Source organism: Acanthisitta chloris, unplaced genomic scaffold (assembly GCF_000695815.1).
Source record: "Acanthisitta chloris isolate BGI_N310 unplaced genomic scaffold, ASM69581v1 scaffold14190, whole genome shotgun sequence".
In the NCBI taxonomy this organism is placed as follows: Eukaryota; Metazoa; Chordata; class Aves; order Passeriformes; family Acanthisittidae; genus Acanthisitta; species Acanthisitta chloris.
Genome location: NW_008653486.1, coordinates 74929 through 90249, shown reverse-complemented (window position 1 = coordinate 90249; position 15321 = coordinate 74929). Strand labels below are relative to the sequence as shown.

General features: G+C 40.0%; 1 protein-coding gene across 1 annotated transcript in view; it reads right to left on the bottom strand.

Annotated features, from left to right (window-relative positions):
* The window catches only part of OPN5 (opsin 5), a 19090-nt gene extending 4697 nt beyond the window's left edge, over positions 1-14393 (bottom strand). Inside the window, exons 1-3 of the mRNA XM_009081264.1 lie at positions 14240-14393; positions 6465-6584; positions 2095-2265 (exon numbers count right to left, since the gene is read on the bottom strand). Of these exons, the coding sequence (XP_009079512.1) occupies positions 2095-2265; positions 6465-6584; positions 14240-14378 (430 nt within the window). The 5' untranslated portion in view covers positions 14379-14393. The remainder of the gene's footprint in view (positions 1-2094; positions 2266-6464; positions 6585-14239) is intronic.
* Between the last annotated feature and the right edge of the window lie 928 nt (positions 14394-15321).

Sequence of the window (15321 nt, the reverse complement as noted above, 5' to 3'; positions counted from 1 at the left end):
GCTGTCATATATTACCTGGCTAAAGTTCAGTCTCAGGGCATTTCTCAATGTAAATTATTAACCCAAATGACTGAAATACAAGGCCTTACAAAGGAAATAAGATATCCAATATGTATTTTTACCTTGTCCACCTTTTCCAGTGCAGTAAATCACCATGTGCATCCTGTCAGAAGTATCCGTAACAGGTGTTTTCATGTGTCCCTGCCTGTGTTTTTTAATAAATGCTAACGGCATGCCCAGAGTTGTGAAGCAGAATATTGTCTCTCTGCTCATCTTGCATAGAACTCTAATTCATCTAGAAAACACTTCAGTTTACAAGCTTTTCATCATCACCTATGTTCAACTTCTCGGACTCAGATATGACTATCAAGTTAAAATCCGTAATTTATGCAGAAACTCAAAATGTGATATTATAACATCTCCTTCCACCTTAGAAGCTCCAACCTGTTTACACTCCTTGACTCGCAGGAGAGTTTTCATCCACTTCACACTAACATTGAGGAGCTTTCTTCAGGGTTTCAGAATGACTTAAAACAAAACCAAAGAAACACCTGTAATTTGGACACAACCAGTGCCTCTTCCCAAATGATTTTACTTTTCCAGACCACTGGAAAGAAAATGAACACTGCCTGACAAATGGTGTATTCGTGTCTGATGGCTGAGATACAGAAAGGTGCTCTGCTCTGATCAGGGGTGGAGAAACAAAACAACAATAGTGAGAGTTTGCTATTGTCAAACCACAGTAAAATAGTACCAAAAAGGAAAAAAAACCCAAAACAAACCACTGAAAACAATGACCAAAAAGACAGTTATCAATTTTGGAGGAAAATCAAGGTACCTTGGTCAGGTGCTTTCAGGTCCCTGCTGACTGATTTAGGCATTATACAGATAATGGCTGATTTAACCACCTAGACTGAACATGATAAATATGTTTATTGCTCTCCATCATTTTGTATGGACAACCATGATGATCATGGTTGAGTCCTTGAAAATAAGACATTCTGTCTCCCTTGAGCTAAGATGACATGCTAAAAGCTAGAGCTGGCAGCATGAAGGCAGCCAGCCATGAAATATTCACTTCAGTTCACCAAGCCTGTGAAAAATTGTCTATGATTTGGCTTGCCAATTAATTATTTTGGCAAGAATTCTGTAGAAAGGACTGAAATCCATCTTTTGTGAATGGTGTATCTAAAATTCAGCTAAGAAGGCTTTTCCTGCACTCCAATTTAAGGAAAAATATGGACAATCCAGGATGTATGATAGCACATCTTACCATGATGCCACAGTTTTTGACTGCTTCACTTAAACTGGTGAAGACTGGTTCACTTAAACATCCTAACTGCAAACATTTCTTACAATTTAATATTACATGATTGTTGTTAGATGTCATTATAAAGAAATCTGTTGTGTGTCCCTCAAGTCACATGAGCAAGGTGTTTCTTATATGTAAAGACATGCTGAGCATTCCATGTATTTTGATGGGAAATTAGTCCCTTCCAATGCTCAAATATCTTTTCTAAACTGTGGCAATATCTTATCCCTGGAATGAATGAAGCATATAATGCATCATATTCAAGAGCTACAAGATACTGATGGATATGGTGGTAACAGCTTTCATTGCTAAATTAATTTCATCCTCTTAGGTTCTACCACCATATTAGACAGATGATATCACATAATGATTATTGCACATCAAAATCTTTTAGATGTTTTAAATAGCTTGGCACATATCCAGAGGAATTTAGGCATCTAATAAGGAATACTTCTATGTGCTGATCCATAGACCCTGCAATATGTGCAATACTTGCATCTGTTAATGTTAATAGGCCTAGATAGACACAAAGCAATTTATCTATGAGGGATTATGAAAACTCATGGCTTAAGCAGACAGCAGAGGGATGACAGTGAAGGAATAATGTCCAGCAAAACAAATTTAGCTGGGATTACTTGGATGATGCATATATGTTTCTCTTATCTATGTATTCCCCTCTATATTTAACCAAAGCATTCTGAAGAGCTGAAGCATGATTCCAGTCTAGAAAACTGTATCACTTAATATCAGTTTTCTATAGTCACCTAATATAAATATCTTACCGTAAGACAAGTGGCAGATTTTTAGGTACCTGTCCAGGCTGACAGCTGTCATGGTAATAAGGCTCCCACAGCCAAAGAAGAAACCAGCCCATCCATACCAGCGGCAGCCTATCCATCCAAACATCCAGCGGTGAGAAAAGAAGGAAATGATACTGAAGGGTTTGCCTACAACTTCAAAAGAAGAAGACAATGTCAGTTTACTGATAAAATCCATCACTGATAAAGTAGCCTTTTTCAGAAAGGCAAACTTTACCCTTTGCCCAAAACTAACACCAGTAAAAGTGCTCTGCAACATGGAGAGAGGGTTTTAGGCACAGTAGATTGATGAGTTTAAGCTGGAGGGTAGATTCAGATATCAGGAAGAACTTCTTAATTGTGAGGATCATGAGACACTGGTATAGATTGCCCAGAGAAACTGTGGATGCCCCATCTCTGGAAGTATTCAAGGCCGGGTTGCATGAGGCTTTGTGCAACCTGGTCTAGTGGAAGGTGTCCCTGCTCATGGAAGGGGGTTTAGAACTAGACGATCTTGAAGGTCCCTTCCAATCCAAACCAATCTGTGATTCTATGACTTGTGTGACCTGCATTCAAACGACTAAGCTTAAGACAGTTGCAACTACATCCCATAGCACCGAAGCTATGGTAGGATGAGACAAGTCTGCAGAATGACTGGAAACAGGCGCTTTACTACAGATCACATGAACCATAAGTAAGCCCATACTCTGGTACCTAGCATGGGCAAGCTCTTTCCATTATGAAAACTTCAGAGAATGAGTTAGGTCCACATGTAAACACATGCCAGTATGTAAACAGTGCAGGTGATGGGAGAGTCTGCACTTGAAACCGGCACAGATCTAGTTAGTCTATATCCCTGTCTTCAAGCACAGGATAAAGAAATTTGCCTTCAAAAAGGACTTTTGAACACCTGTCAAGGCCCAACAATAGGATGCATTGTGAGGTAAAGTGTTAAATGAGAAGAAATGATGATGCTATGGTTGCATATTGGGCTTGAGCTGCAGAAGTAGTTTCAGCTCCTGTCTGTACCACACATTTCCTTGTTAACTCTCAACAAGCCACCTGGCCACAGATATCAAAGCATTTTAAGCTTCCCCAAACAGGTGGTAAATACATAACTACTTTTGAGGCTCTGTCTTAGTGGCGCTTTTAGTTCATTCCTCTATTTGTAAAAGTGGGTGGTGCTTTATGGAAGAAGTGGTTAGGGCAAATGTTCTCACCTTAAGTCACATTTACAGTATTCATATTCTATGTAAGTATCATGAAAATAAGAAAGTTTGAAAATTGTAAATTTCTAGTTGGAAATCTCTACTTCCTCCTGATTATTGCTGCCCGGTTTTTTTTCATAAACGACAATGAAAAAAAAACAGCATCGATGGAACAGAAGAATCTATGAACATCAGCATTTTTTCCAAATCCTTCATTTCTACTTACCAGTCCTACCTGAAATGCTCTCATGACTGAACAGTTCAACTGCAACCTTCAAGCGACATTAATAATGAACTCCACCTTCCTGTGACCGTATTCCCTCCTGCACAGGAGTAGCCAGAGCACCTCAAGGATTTCAAAACATCTCAGCTGCCCTGGGCTAGTTCCCTGGCTGACCCACAGTGTCTGTAATGTCATAGCAGCTCAGTGAATAAAGAAGGAAAAAATTGTCTTGCAAACTAATTCCCACAAGGTAATATGTTTGTATGAGTCAAGACAAAAATCTCGGTTTTGTTAAAGTTATCTGTAGGAAAATATTTTGAATTGTTCCCAAAATGATTCCATTTCACATCACACTGATGCAGAACTAAGCATTCTGTTTTCATTCTTAACAGAAAATTAAAACTTTTCCACCAAATCCAAGTCTTGTAGAAAATGACCTTTGCTCCATCTGCTATGCCAAAAACATCATGATTGAAAACCCTTCAAAATCAGATTTCTTTTTAAACAAGGTTTTGGGATTTATTTCCTTTAGTTTAAGCCTATAAGGAAAATTCTGTCCGAACCTGAAGGTTGTGCTCAGGTCAATGTATGATGTGCTTTTCTCTGAGCAGAATAAATGTACTTCTAATTTTTCAAGCAAAAGCTGATCAAGGCTTAAAGAAAAACATTGAATATGGCAGGGTCTAGGATATATGCTAACAGTCAGCAACTTTACTCATGTAAATGACTGACAGTTTTAATGGCCAACACATTTATTTGCACAAAATCTAATTTCTTTTCTGCAGCATGGTGTCAGTGCAAAGTGAGTCTGATGCAGCTTTGAACAAGGGGCTGGTGCCACCCTGTGGAAATCTGCAGGAAGCAGAGCCATGGCATAACCAGTTTCTTGAACATGGCGCCAAGTGTGTGAAATATGAAGATTTTGGAAAAAACATTCCATCTTCACTCCAATTAGTCCAACAGACAGAATACATCACATTTTTCAAGTTAGCATCTTCCAGTAACAAAACAGAAAAAAAGCAAAAAGAAGGAAAAAATTCGAAGAGAGAAAATCCATACATGGCTGTGTCAATCACAATTGTTGTTAAGTCCAAAATTTAAATACACACATTGACTGAGATACCCTGTGGAGGAAAGCAAAGTGACCTAGCAGTATGTTAGTGACAGATCTTAACAGAGAAACTAGCAGCCCTCATGCTAAGAGGGCTCCCAAACAAGTTCATTTAATTTTAGGGGTTGGAATGGACCTTACAGATCATCTAGCCACAACACCTCCTGCCATGGGCAAGGATACCTACCCACCAGACCAGATCACTCGAGGCTTTATCCAGCCTGGCCAGATGTGGTTCACAGGGTTTATCTGATTAGGAAAAACCTGTTAATTGTCATTGAATCATTGAATGGTTTAGGTTGGAAGGGACATTAAAGGTCATCTCATTCCAAACCCCCTGCCATGGGCAGGAACACTTTGCACTAGCCCAGGTTGCTCCAAGCCCCATCCAACCTCGCCTGGAACACTTCCGGGGATGGGGTATCCACAGCTTCTCTGGGCAAAATTCAAAATATACAGCTAGGGAAATTCTCCTGAAGCACTCCCTATCATTGGAGTGACTATCACTGTAGTCAGACATGAGCCTTATAACATCAGAGAGACTCTTAAGACAAAAAGAAAATGGAAGTCTCACAGAATGGGTAAAAAATGGTCTGTTTTCTTTTTTCTCTTAACTTCTAAGTGCTGCAGGATGGAAATAGTGTCTCAGTTGCAGAAATGCCAAAGAAATCATTGGGATTTCTCTGTGTGGTAGCAGTGATATTTATACTAATGTCTTTATTCTACTGAATTTGTATTTCCCTGAGAAATTCATGTTTACTGACCAGGGCCCCTGGAATTTGCAGGCATGAGCAGCTCCTTGGCCTTGTGCCATAGGAGCACAAGTGTGGGTTTGTGAAGGCTGGAAACCATCATTTTATATTTTTCAGTGCTATTTTGGGCATTTGGATTAGGGTAAAAGCATTTGGCAGAGATGAGGGCAGGAAAAGGATACACTGAAACTGAGGGCAGGGGTCCCAGTGTAGACAACATGGGGACAGATGATTCTGGGAGCATGGGAACATATTGTCATTTATATTGCACTAGGGAGATCCCATGGTCAGCTGAGTCTTTATACCCATTGGACTGTCTGCCATACAAAATATCCTTTTCTAAAGAACATCCAGCCCTCACCCCATATTTGCATGTAGCCATGAGCAGCTGAATGAGACTCATCTCAAGAGCCAAAACAACAATCTCCAAAGGCTCTTGACTCTGCAGCTCTGTGTAAAACTTTCCAAATCCCCCTCCTCCCATGCCAGGACATCCACACTGAGAGGCTGCAACAAAAATCCCTCCAGTTGGCTGCTATTGCTCTTACTCTATAGATTGACACAAATGCTTATTTTCCTGACCCAGAGATAAAAGAGGAGACAGTCAAATTTATTAGCTTGGATAGGCTGATGGCCACTGGTGTTCTCCAATTATTCAGCTAAATATGTGGTTTGAGGCACCTAATTCCCTCCTATTGCACCCTAGAGCAAGAAAACTCAGTTTTCTTCACCTGTCATACCGACCTATTCTGTGGTTATTGCACCAGGGTGCACATGGAAGCTGTCTTTGGAGACCTGCCCAATTCTGGGGTGAACAGGAGTTTTGCCTGATTGATAAAATACTCTTTATTTTTCCTCTGTACTGGTTATTTTTCCCATCAAGTTGTTTACAAATGTTGTTTTCTATTCTTCTCTGTTATTTATATGTAAACAAATAGAGCAGAAATATCAGCAGCAAAAGGCATTTGGGGCTCACATGACTTCCAGAGGAATGTCTCTTGCTGCTGTCAGAAAGAATGGTGGAATAGTAAAAATGAGTGAAAATAAATACATGAAATTACCTGAAATGCCCAGATCACACACTGCTAAATTAACAGTCATTATCTCAGCAGGCCTCAACTTCTTTTTTCGCTTTGAGGACATAAAAATAACATACCCATTTCCCAGAGTTGAAAGAACCCCTATAATAATGGGAAAAAAAAAAGAAAAGAATAACATTCAAATTAGAATCAGCCTCTTAAACAGCAATATCCCATCTTTCTTGTGAAATTCTCTGATATTTTCAGCCTGAACTTGTGGTCCCAAGGCTGGACATTTTACTCTGAAACATGATCACCTCATCATCATTATACAGCTCATAGAGACATTGACTGCAGACATCTCCCTCCCACAGCAACACTACTCTCCCCTCTGCAGCAGGACATTGCCTTCCCCACCTAAGCCTGCACAGCTATCAACTGAATGTTCCTAATGGAATCTCATAATTCCTCTGTTCTGATCAACACCATTTTCCTCACATTTATACACCACAAGGATGAAATTCAGCTGTCTGTAATCATAAGGACCCCAATCTGACCAACCTTAACTTTATTACATACTTTATTAAATCAGAGGTTGAGAGATAAATTTCTAATATAATGTAAATTAAGGTTTTAATATAAAATCTTAAACTTTACAATAGAGGTTGATTTCTATCATCAGAAAGAAAAAGGATAAAATAAATGATTAATCTGACTTTAACTTCCAGGTGGAATTCAGTGAATGAGCAGGTATCCTTTTCATACTGGCTGACATATTTTTTTCTTTATCACCAACCAAGTTACCCGCGAGAACCAACGCTGCAAGTGATTAATCATTCATGGAATTAATCACACTGGTACCAAAAATTTTAGGGTTACCGGTTGCCTTAAAGAAAAATGTTTCTTCATTAACTCATGTTCAAAAGAATTTAAACTCAGAGTGAGAGTCTTGCTGTGGACAACATCCCTCTCATGGAACAAGAGTCACACCCAAAGGTGAAAAACTCGAAGGGACCACAGCAAGTGGAGCCTCACACCAGAACAGAGGAGACAAGTAAGAAGAAGGGAGAGACAGGAAAAAAGACTGAAGAGCAAAGAGTAACAGAGACCCCAACCTCCCACACCACCATTGCCTCACCAAAAGCATCTAAACAGCAATGCAGGAGAAGTGAATGCCACATTCAGCCCAGGAAAGAGGGAAGGAAGATGTTTTCCTTATGTATTTTATGATTGTCATCTTTGTTTCTTCCCTAAACAAACAGTAATTACATGCTTTCCTTTGGGGTTGGAAGTCTGGGAGTTGGAACTAGATGATCTTTAAGGTCCCTTCCAACCCAAGCCATTCTGTGATTCCATGGTTTGGAATTAATTTCTTCCCTATGAGTCTGTGTGCCCACTGTAGTTACTGGGGATGGATCTCCCTGTCTTTATATCCACTCTGGCTTTTCTCTCCACTGCTTTTGCTCTGCCTATTTCCTCCCTGTCCCACTGAGGGGGTTGTCATGGGTACTTGGCTACCAACTGAGTCCAACTCACCACTGTACTACAAAAAAGCCATAAATAACCCAACTTTCCTCTGTTGATGGGAAAAAAAGACTCATCCTTTGTGATGCCTTCCTACACGTAGCTCTGGTAGGGCAAACTCAGACGTATTCCATGGTTCCAAAAGACCACAGCAGTCACCCAGCCTCCCAGAAATGCTGCCTTCTTCAAATATTATAACTCTGAATACCACATAATTTTCATCAGGAAGTTCCACCGGAACCTGAGGAAGAACTTCTTTACTGTATGAGTCACTGAGCACTGGAACGGATTGTCCTTAGAGGTTGTGGATTCTCTCTCACTGGAGGTATTCAAGAACTGTCTGGGTGCAATCCTGAGCCATGTGCTCTAGGATGGCCCTGCTTGAGCAGGGAGGTTGGACCAGATGACCCATTGTGGTCCCTTCCAACCTGACTGATTCTGTGATCTTCTGGCAGACCTGACCTCAAGACTTAAACGTCAGTAATTAAATGGGTATTTAATTATTTAGTAGTTTATTAGGTAATTCAGTAATTAATAATCCAGTATTTAAATGAGTATGTAATTATTCACTCTGGCCCATCAATGGAATGATCCCCTCGCAAAGACAAAAAAAGCAACCTGAGAACATCCATGAGGCAGAGAGAAAAATAGGTCTCAGAGGCTAAAACCAGACTACTTAGCAAGACATATGAGTACCCATGGAACAAAAAGTTTACCAAACTCAGGAGAAAAGTACTTTGATTTGGAGTTTTTCAGCATTAAATACAACACTAATTCAAATCAGTTCTCTGGGAATCCAGCAGGCAAAAGGCTACCTGTGCTGGTCCAAACCCCGGCTTATATCCCTGTGAGCATGTTTGGCTCCCCACCCCTGGGGTGAGTCACCTCACAATGGGACAAGGTGATAATGGATCACTGGGCGGATGTGTCATGTATGGGTCCTTGGCAGCCCATTAATCAGAGACAGCCCCCTGAGGGAGCCATCAGGGACATGGTGATAAGGATCACTGCCCCACCTTCTTTAACAGCTTGTGGAGACGAAAATAGAATACATACCATTGCAACCCAGGACATAGAGGCATTCATATGAATTATTTTCTTCATTTCAGCTAAGTGAACGAATCTCAATGTTGTGAGCGTTTTTCATATATTTTAATCCTTTTCTCTCTTAATGCCATTTTTCTCTCCAGTGAAATTTAGGATAACTAGTGTTAGGATTCAGTTTGAAACACCTTTTGAAAGTACTTGACATTTTCCTGAATCGTTTTCGATTGACTGGCAGCCCAGAGAGACATCTCCATCAGCCAAACCTCTGAGGCAAATGCTCATTATTAATATCAATGTTTCAGAGAGCCCCAGACTACTGACCTCCTAATCCTGCAGCTGGAAGAGGTCCAGTGATAATTTTAGTTGCCCTTTGTCTATGGCTGTATCTGACAATTGCTTATCTGAATTCTTTTTTAACTCCTTCATGGTTGAAACTTTATAATCTCCTTAGATGAGCCACCTAATGCTTTGGTTTTTCTACTATTAAAAATATTTTCCTAACAGCAAGCTGAAGTCCTTTGGGTGCAGGCTCTCAGCCCTGGTAGGTTGAACACAGGGGGAAAAGACTCTTCAAATATAAGATACAGGTCTTTTCCAGGAGCAAAGAGTTCAGAGCACAACTGTCTGTGGCACAACAACACTATTACATATATACAAAGAGCCAAGGATGTGATAACTAAAAAAGTGACACCTGCAGAGAGAGAGAGAGACAGGATGAGACACACAACCTGCAGAGAGAGAGAGCAAAGGGCATAAAAGCAGCAAACTGACCAAGTAAGCTTCTGTTTCTCCAATCTGACAGGAGTGCTAAACCAGCAGAGGAAAAAAAAAAAACATAGTTTGGGATTTTGTTTTCAATTAAGCTGTTTCATAACACGCTGAGTAAATGTGCAGCAACAGTTTGCAAATCAATAGTTTCTTGCCACAGGGTTTCAAAGGAGCTGACAGCCAGCAGGTCCCTGCTCAGTAGTTTGTCACCCTGCCCAGCTGTACAGTGAATCAATCAAGTCAGTGATGAAAAAGCTGGCAGGGGAAGTGACAAAGTTAAAAGAATTGGGTTCTTATAAACATGTGCATTGTTTGATTTTTTTTCTAGACAATTAAAAACTACACATGGAAAGGAACTAGTGAGGGCAAAAGATTATGTGTTTGCAGAGAATTTATCACAGATTGGTCAAGACCTCTGATTTTCTTCAAAGACAAAATATGTATTTTTCTGTTTCAAACTGCAATACTACAGCTGTTCATCCAGTCTGCCAAGTTTCCTGGTAGCACCCCAGCCTTGTTCAGCCACTGTACAGCTTCTCCTTTTTGAAGGAAATCTCAAACTCACTTGCACCTTACACACATCAAGTGTATAAAGATGCCCAATATCATTCCTAGTTTCCCACCTCCTGGCTTCCATCTCCTTGCTCTCAGGATGTCCACACAGGCATTCCTCAAGAGGTGCCACAATTTCTTGGAAGGGATCTGCTACAGAGTAGGGAACACAATTCAGTGGTAGAAGGTGGCATATTCTGTCTGAACCACAAGTTATAATAAAAAAACCACAGATGTAGAATCATTATGGTTGGAAAAGAGCACCAAGATCATCAAGCCCAATCTTTGACCAAATATTACCATGACCATTAAATCATATCATGAAGTGCCACATCTACTTGTTTTCTGAACACATCTAGGGATGCTGATTCTACCACTATCCTGGGCAACCTCTTCCAATGCGGAACTATGTTGTCAGTGAAGAATGTTTTCCTAATATCCAACCTAAACTTCTCCTGGTGCAATCTGAGTCCATTTCCCAATGTCCTGTCACTTGTTTCTTGGAAGGAGACACTGACTCCCACCTGACTACAACCTCCCTTCAGGTAGTTGTAAAGAGTGATAAGGTCCTCTCAAGCTTTATTTTCTCCATACCCTCACTGGGTATAGGAGCTGAATGCTCCAGCTTGGTTTTCTGTCTTCTGCAGATCACGTACACAGTTTATAAAGTAAATCTGCAATACCGCAAAGTTAACCCAAGACACAGCTATGCACAAGAGCTATTAGAGCATAGAGTTTTTGCTTACTGTTTTGGTTACCTGGGAGCTGTGCTCAACTGAAAAGCTGCCAATTAAAGCAAATTTACAGCCTTAGCAAATCTGTTCTGTGGAATTTGGTGTCAGTGACTAGCTTCACACAGGCAAGCTTCCTTATCTACTACCTACCACCCAAAAACACTGCACAGCAATTCTGCATGTCCCAACAGAAATGCAGATGCTTTGAACTGTCAGAAATCAATTTAGTGGAAAAGGAAATTTGGGATTATTTTTGTTTGGAGAAAAGAATAAAAAAAAAAAGCCACAGAAATTTACCTGAGAACAACAAAGATCTCTTATTTTTGCAAACCCAAGATAGTATTAGAATGTTGCTATCCACCAAAATGTGTGCTAAAATACAGATCTGCACACCAACAGGAACTAATGGTATACTCAAGGTGCTAAGCTAAATCAGCCTTGTGAGATGCAGATCACATGAGAAGCATTAATCCAAGCAAAGTCCTTTTTTTTTTTTTAAAGAAACATGTTTTTAAATACTAGTTTACTCTATTCACAAACACAGAAGACCTGACACTGCTCCTTCACCAGTTTTGTTTAATTCCTTCTCTTGGTGGATGAGCCATAAAGTGCAGTTCTGTTTTACTGGTAAAAAACCAAACATTCTCCTTCACACAAATCCCAATAAAAGGGTAGGAGATGGGGTGTTAGGGATGTTCCTGCACTTCTTTTGGCCTCAAGCCCAATTAATATCCATAACTGTATTATATATAATGTCTAAGACTGATGAAACCAGCTGCTGAAATGGCTGAGGGTACAACTGATCAACAGCTAAGTGCTGACTGCTTAAAAACAGTGCAATGATTGCTAAAAGAAATTGAAAATATCTATGCAGGATATCAGTATTATTTTATTCTATAGATCCAAGTCCAAGGAAGATGCAAATATGGAATTTACATGCTATATGTGAAGACCATAATTACTCTAATGAAAGCTGCTACTGGAGTGTGTAATGACCATAAGGGCATACTAACTAACTGAATAAAGTGCAATGCAAAACTAACACATAAAAAAATAAGTTAATCCCAAAGTAAAGTGTAGGATCTGATATCTAGAGCTACACATGTATACAACAGAGCTATGGCTTGAACTTCCCCAGCTTGTGCCACTGGATACAATGAGTCCACCACAGGCTGTTTGATGCCCAGTCCACAACACCAAGGAGGTGGGAATCTTACTGATAAGTCCAATAACAAAATTACTCTCAGCCCCTATAAAATTATAATTTCAGTCTCTCCACACTGCTCTGTGCCTTTATCGATGATTTTGGCTTTTCACTTAGTATTTATGATTTCTGTTTCTTGCCTTAATTTGATTGTATCTATGTTTTTCAAAATGTTTCACACCTGATAGGATAGACTTATGCTAAATACAGCAAACATAACAAGGAGACACAGTGTACATTGGAAGAATTCTTCGCAGTTACTCAGACATATTTCCTGGGATTAAAGTTAAATTTGCTTCACTGAGTGAAAAAAGACCCAAGGGGGAGATGGTGAGGGGGAGGTGATGTGATGGTGTTTTGGAGAGTTCAGTGAAGACATCTGTCTGCAGAAAATATATGTATATGAAAAGTGAGGATACATACAAAATGGTGCATGAGTACCAAAACCAACACCCAGATACAGCTTCACTGCTGCTTCAAATTCTTTTTTCATAAAGACATAAACAGAAGAAAAATGAGAAATAAGTAGAAAACATGAGCAGAAGAGAAATAATAATAACAGTGAGACTGCCACTGCAGAAAAGATTAGTTTAATTAAATCTGTCAGGGGGAAGGCAGTAAGAGAGAGTAGGAGGAAGGGATGTAAAATAGTGAATGAGAAGCACAAAGGTAGGACAGAGAGATCTTTGTATATATCTTCTGTATATGCAGAACCAATAGAACAAGAGAATGAATAAAAATTTAAATAAATGTCAAGTAAACACTGCACATCCTGTATTCAGCCTGGCATTCTGCTGTCTGACACATGGAGCCCAGTTTGGTATAGAACAGTTCTATGTCCTTAGCTCAGCTTTAGAGAGAAAATAGCTGCTGAGCTCTGAGAAACTGCTCAAACTAAAGCCATGGAACATAAATAATCCTAAAAGAGGAAGAGGAGAAGAGAGGAGAGGAGAGGGAGAGGGAGAGGAGGAGAGGAGAGGAGAGGAGAAGAGAGGAGAGGAGAGGAGAGGAGAGGAGAGGAGAGACAACATACTGAGTTGGAAAGGACCCACAAGGACCATTGAGTCCAGCTACTGGCCCTGCATGGATCACACCACATGCCTGAAAGTGTTGTTCAAATGCTTCAACTCTGTCAGTCTTGGTGCTGTGACCACTTCCTTGGGGAGCCTGTTCCAGTGCCCAGTCACGGTCTGGGTGAGGAAACTTATCTCAACATCAGAACTCAACCTCTGCTGACACAGCTTCATGCTGTTCCCTCAGGTGTTGAGGCCAGTGTGAACACAAAAAGATATAACTCTATCCTCCTCCATCAAGTAAAACAGGTAAATTATCAAGAAGAAGGATCAGTTTATCCCTTGAAGCAGGGTATGCTGAATGATGACTCCTTGGCATATGAACACCTAATGAGGAAATCAGTCCCAGCTATTATCTGTGTCTGCTAACCAATAGATAATTGCATTTATTCTGCTTGCAAAGTCACTTTGAACATTGTAAAAGATTCCAACACAAAAGGAAAATGATGGTATTGGACAGAAAATATTGTTCAAAATAATATGTAACGGAGGATGGCTGATGCCAGGAGATGAGCAAGGCTTAAATGAGCACATCTTAGGATGTTCCTGCTGTGTAGGCATGTGAGACAGGCTTTGAAAACAGGCCATAAAACCTGCATGATATAATGGAGAAAACCTAGTTCTGCTCAGGAACAATTAAACTGCAAGGAAGCAACTAATCAGTAGAAAAAAAAATTGATATTTTTTCATTTTTTGCTGGGAATGGCACTTTTGGCTACCTGGAGCTGCATTGTCTGTTAGCACTGTTAACACCATATTTCTAACACATTCTCTCCTCTCCCTACTAAATTTTTCTTGCTAGCATGAAGTGTGTAATTACACATCTAATCCACAGCAGCTTCTGCCTTCTTTGTGAGAGCCTGCAAGGATGCAGTGACAGAGTCATATTTCAAAGACCAATTACAAAATCATTACCAATTACTGTCAAATAAAAGCCAGCTATGATGTCAGCTTCTCTAGAAAGCTTTGATGCAAACGGGTCTTCCTTCTGGAGATAGTGTGGGATGTATCCTTCCAGGGAGGAAGTGTTGTGATCTGATGCCATCCCACTCATGTCCAGTTAAGTGTCTGAAAAACAAAAGAACAGAGTTTGCAATAGATCACATCTGCTGTTAGAAAATGCAAAGATATTTTTGTTCATACAAAAGATGCATCTTCCCATCTTTATTTCTGTTCTGCTACCTCCCAGGGCGTTTCAGGATTCAATTCAAAATTGCATACAACATGATTTATTTCATAGCTGACTTTATCCAACAACATCCTTACTCACATGGCACTCATCACAGTAATCCATCTGAGCAGTATCCAGGTATCAGTGTGCTGTGGCATTCAGTCCACAGCTTCAGAAGTGCCTTCCATGAATACCTTAAGGAACTTAGTGTTTCCAGCTGGGTGTAAGAGTGACCCAAGACAGAGATTGGGAAAAACCCAGCAGAACAATTGTTTGTGTCTGATTGCCTTCATTGCTCAATGTGTTTAATGCATAATGGACTTGTTGCCTTTATTTATACACATAGTTCTTGTAATGTCAAAAAAACTGGGAATTATCAGTAAGACAGTCCCAACAATTTCTTCATATCCTGAAGGGCACTATGTCTGCAGGTGGTAGCTCTGCAAATTTCATAGTTAACTGAAAAATTGCATCCATAAATTCTCCTTACAGTTACTTGGGTGTTGGGTTCCAATGCAAATAACTTCACATGGCTATGGTTATAAATAACAATTGGCTGCTGCAGTCATGGAGAAGCATCAGGAGTATGAAATAATAGTCTCATCTAGGAAGGCTTGTTAAGTTTCTTTCCATTTCCTTTTGTGTGGAAATGGCTATTGAGGTCTAATGTGCTAATATAAATGAAGTGAACCCTGACATGGGAAAACTAGAATCTGGCAGACACCCATGAAGGTTATCCCTCCAGGACAACTGAAGAAGTAAAGTAAGGAACTCTAGCGTAAGACAAAAACGTTTGTTCTACATTTGAAATCACCCAGTCAAGAGC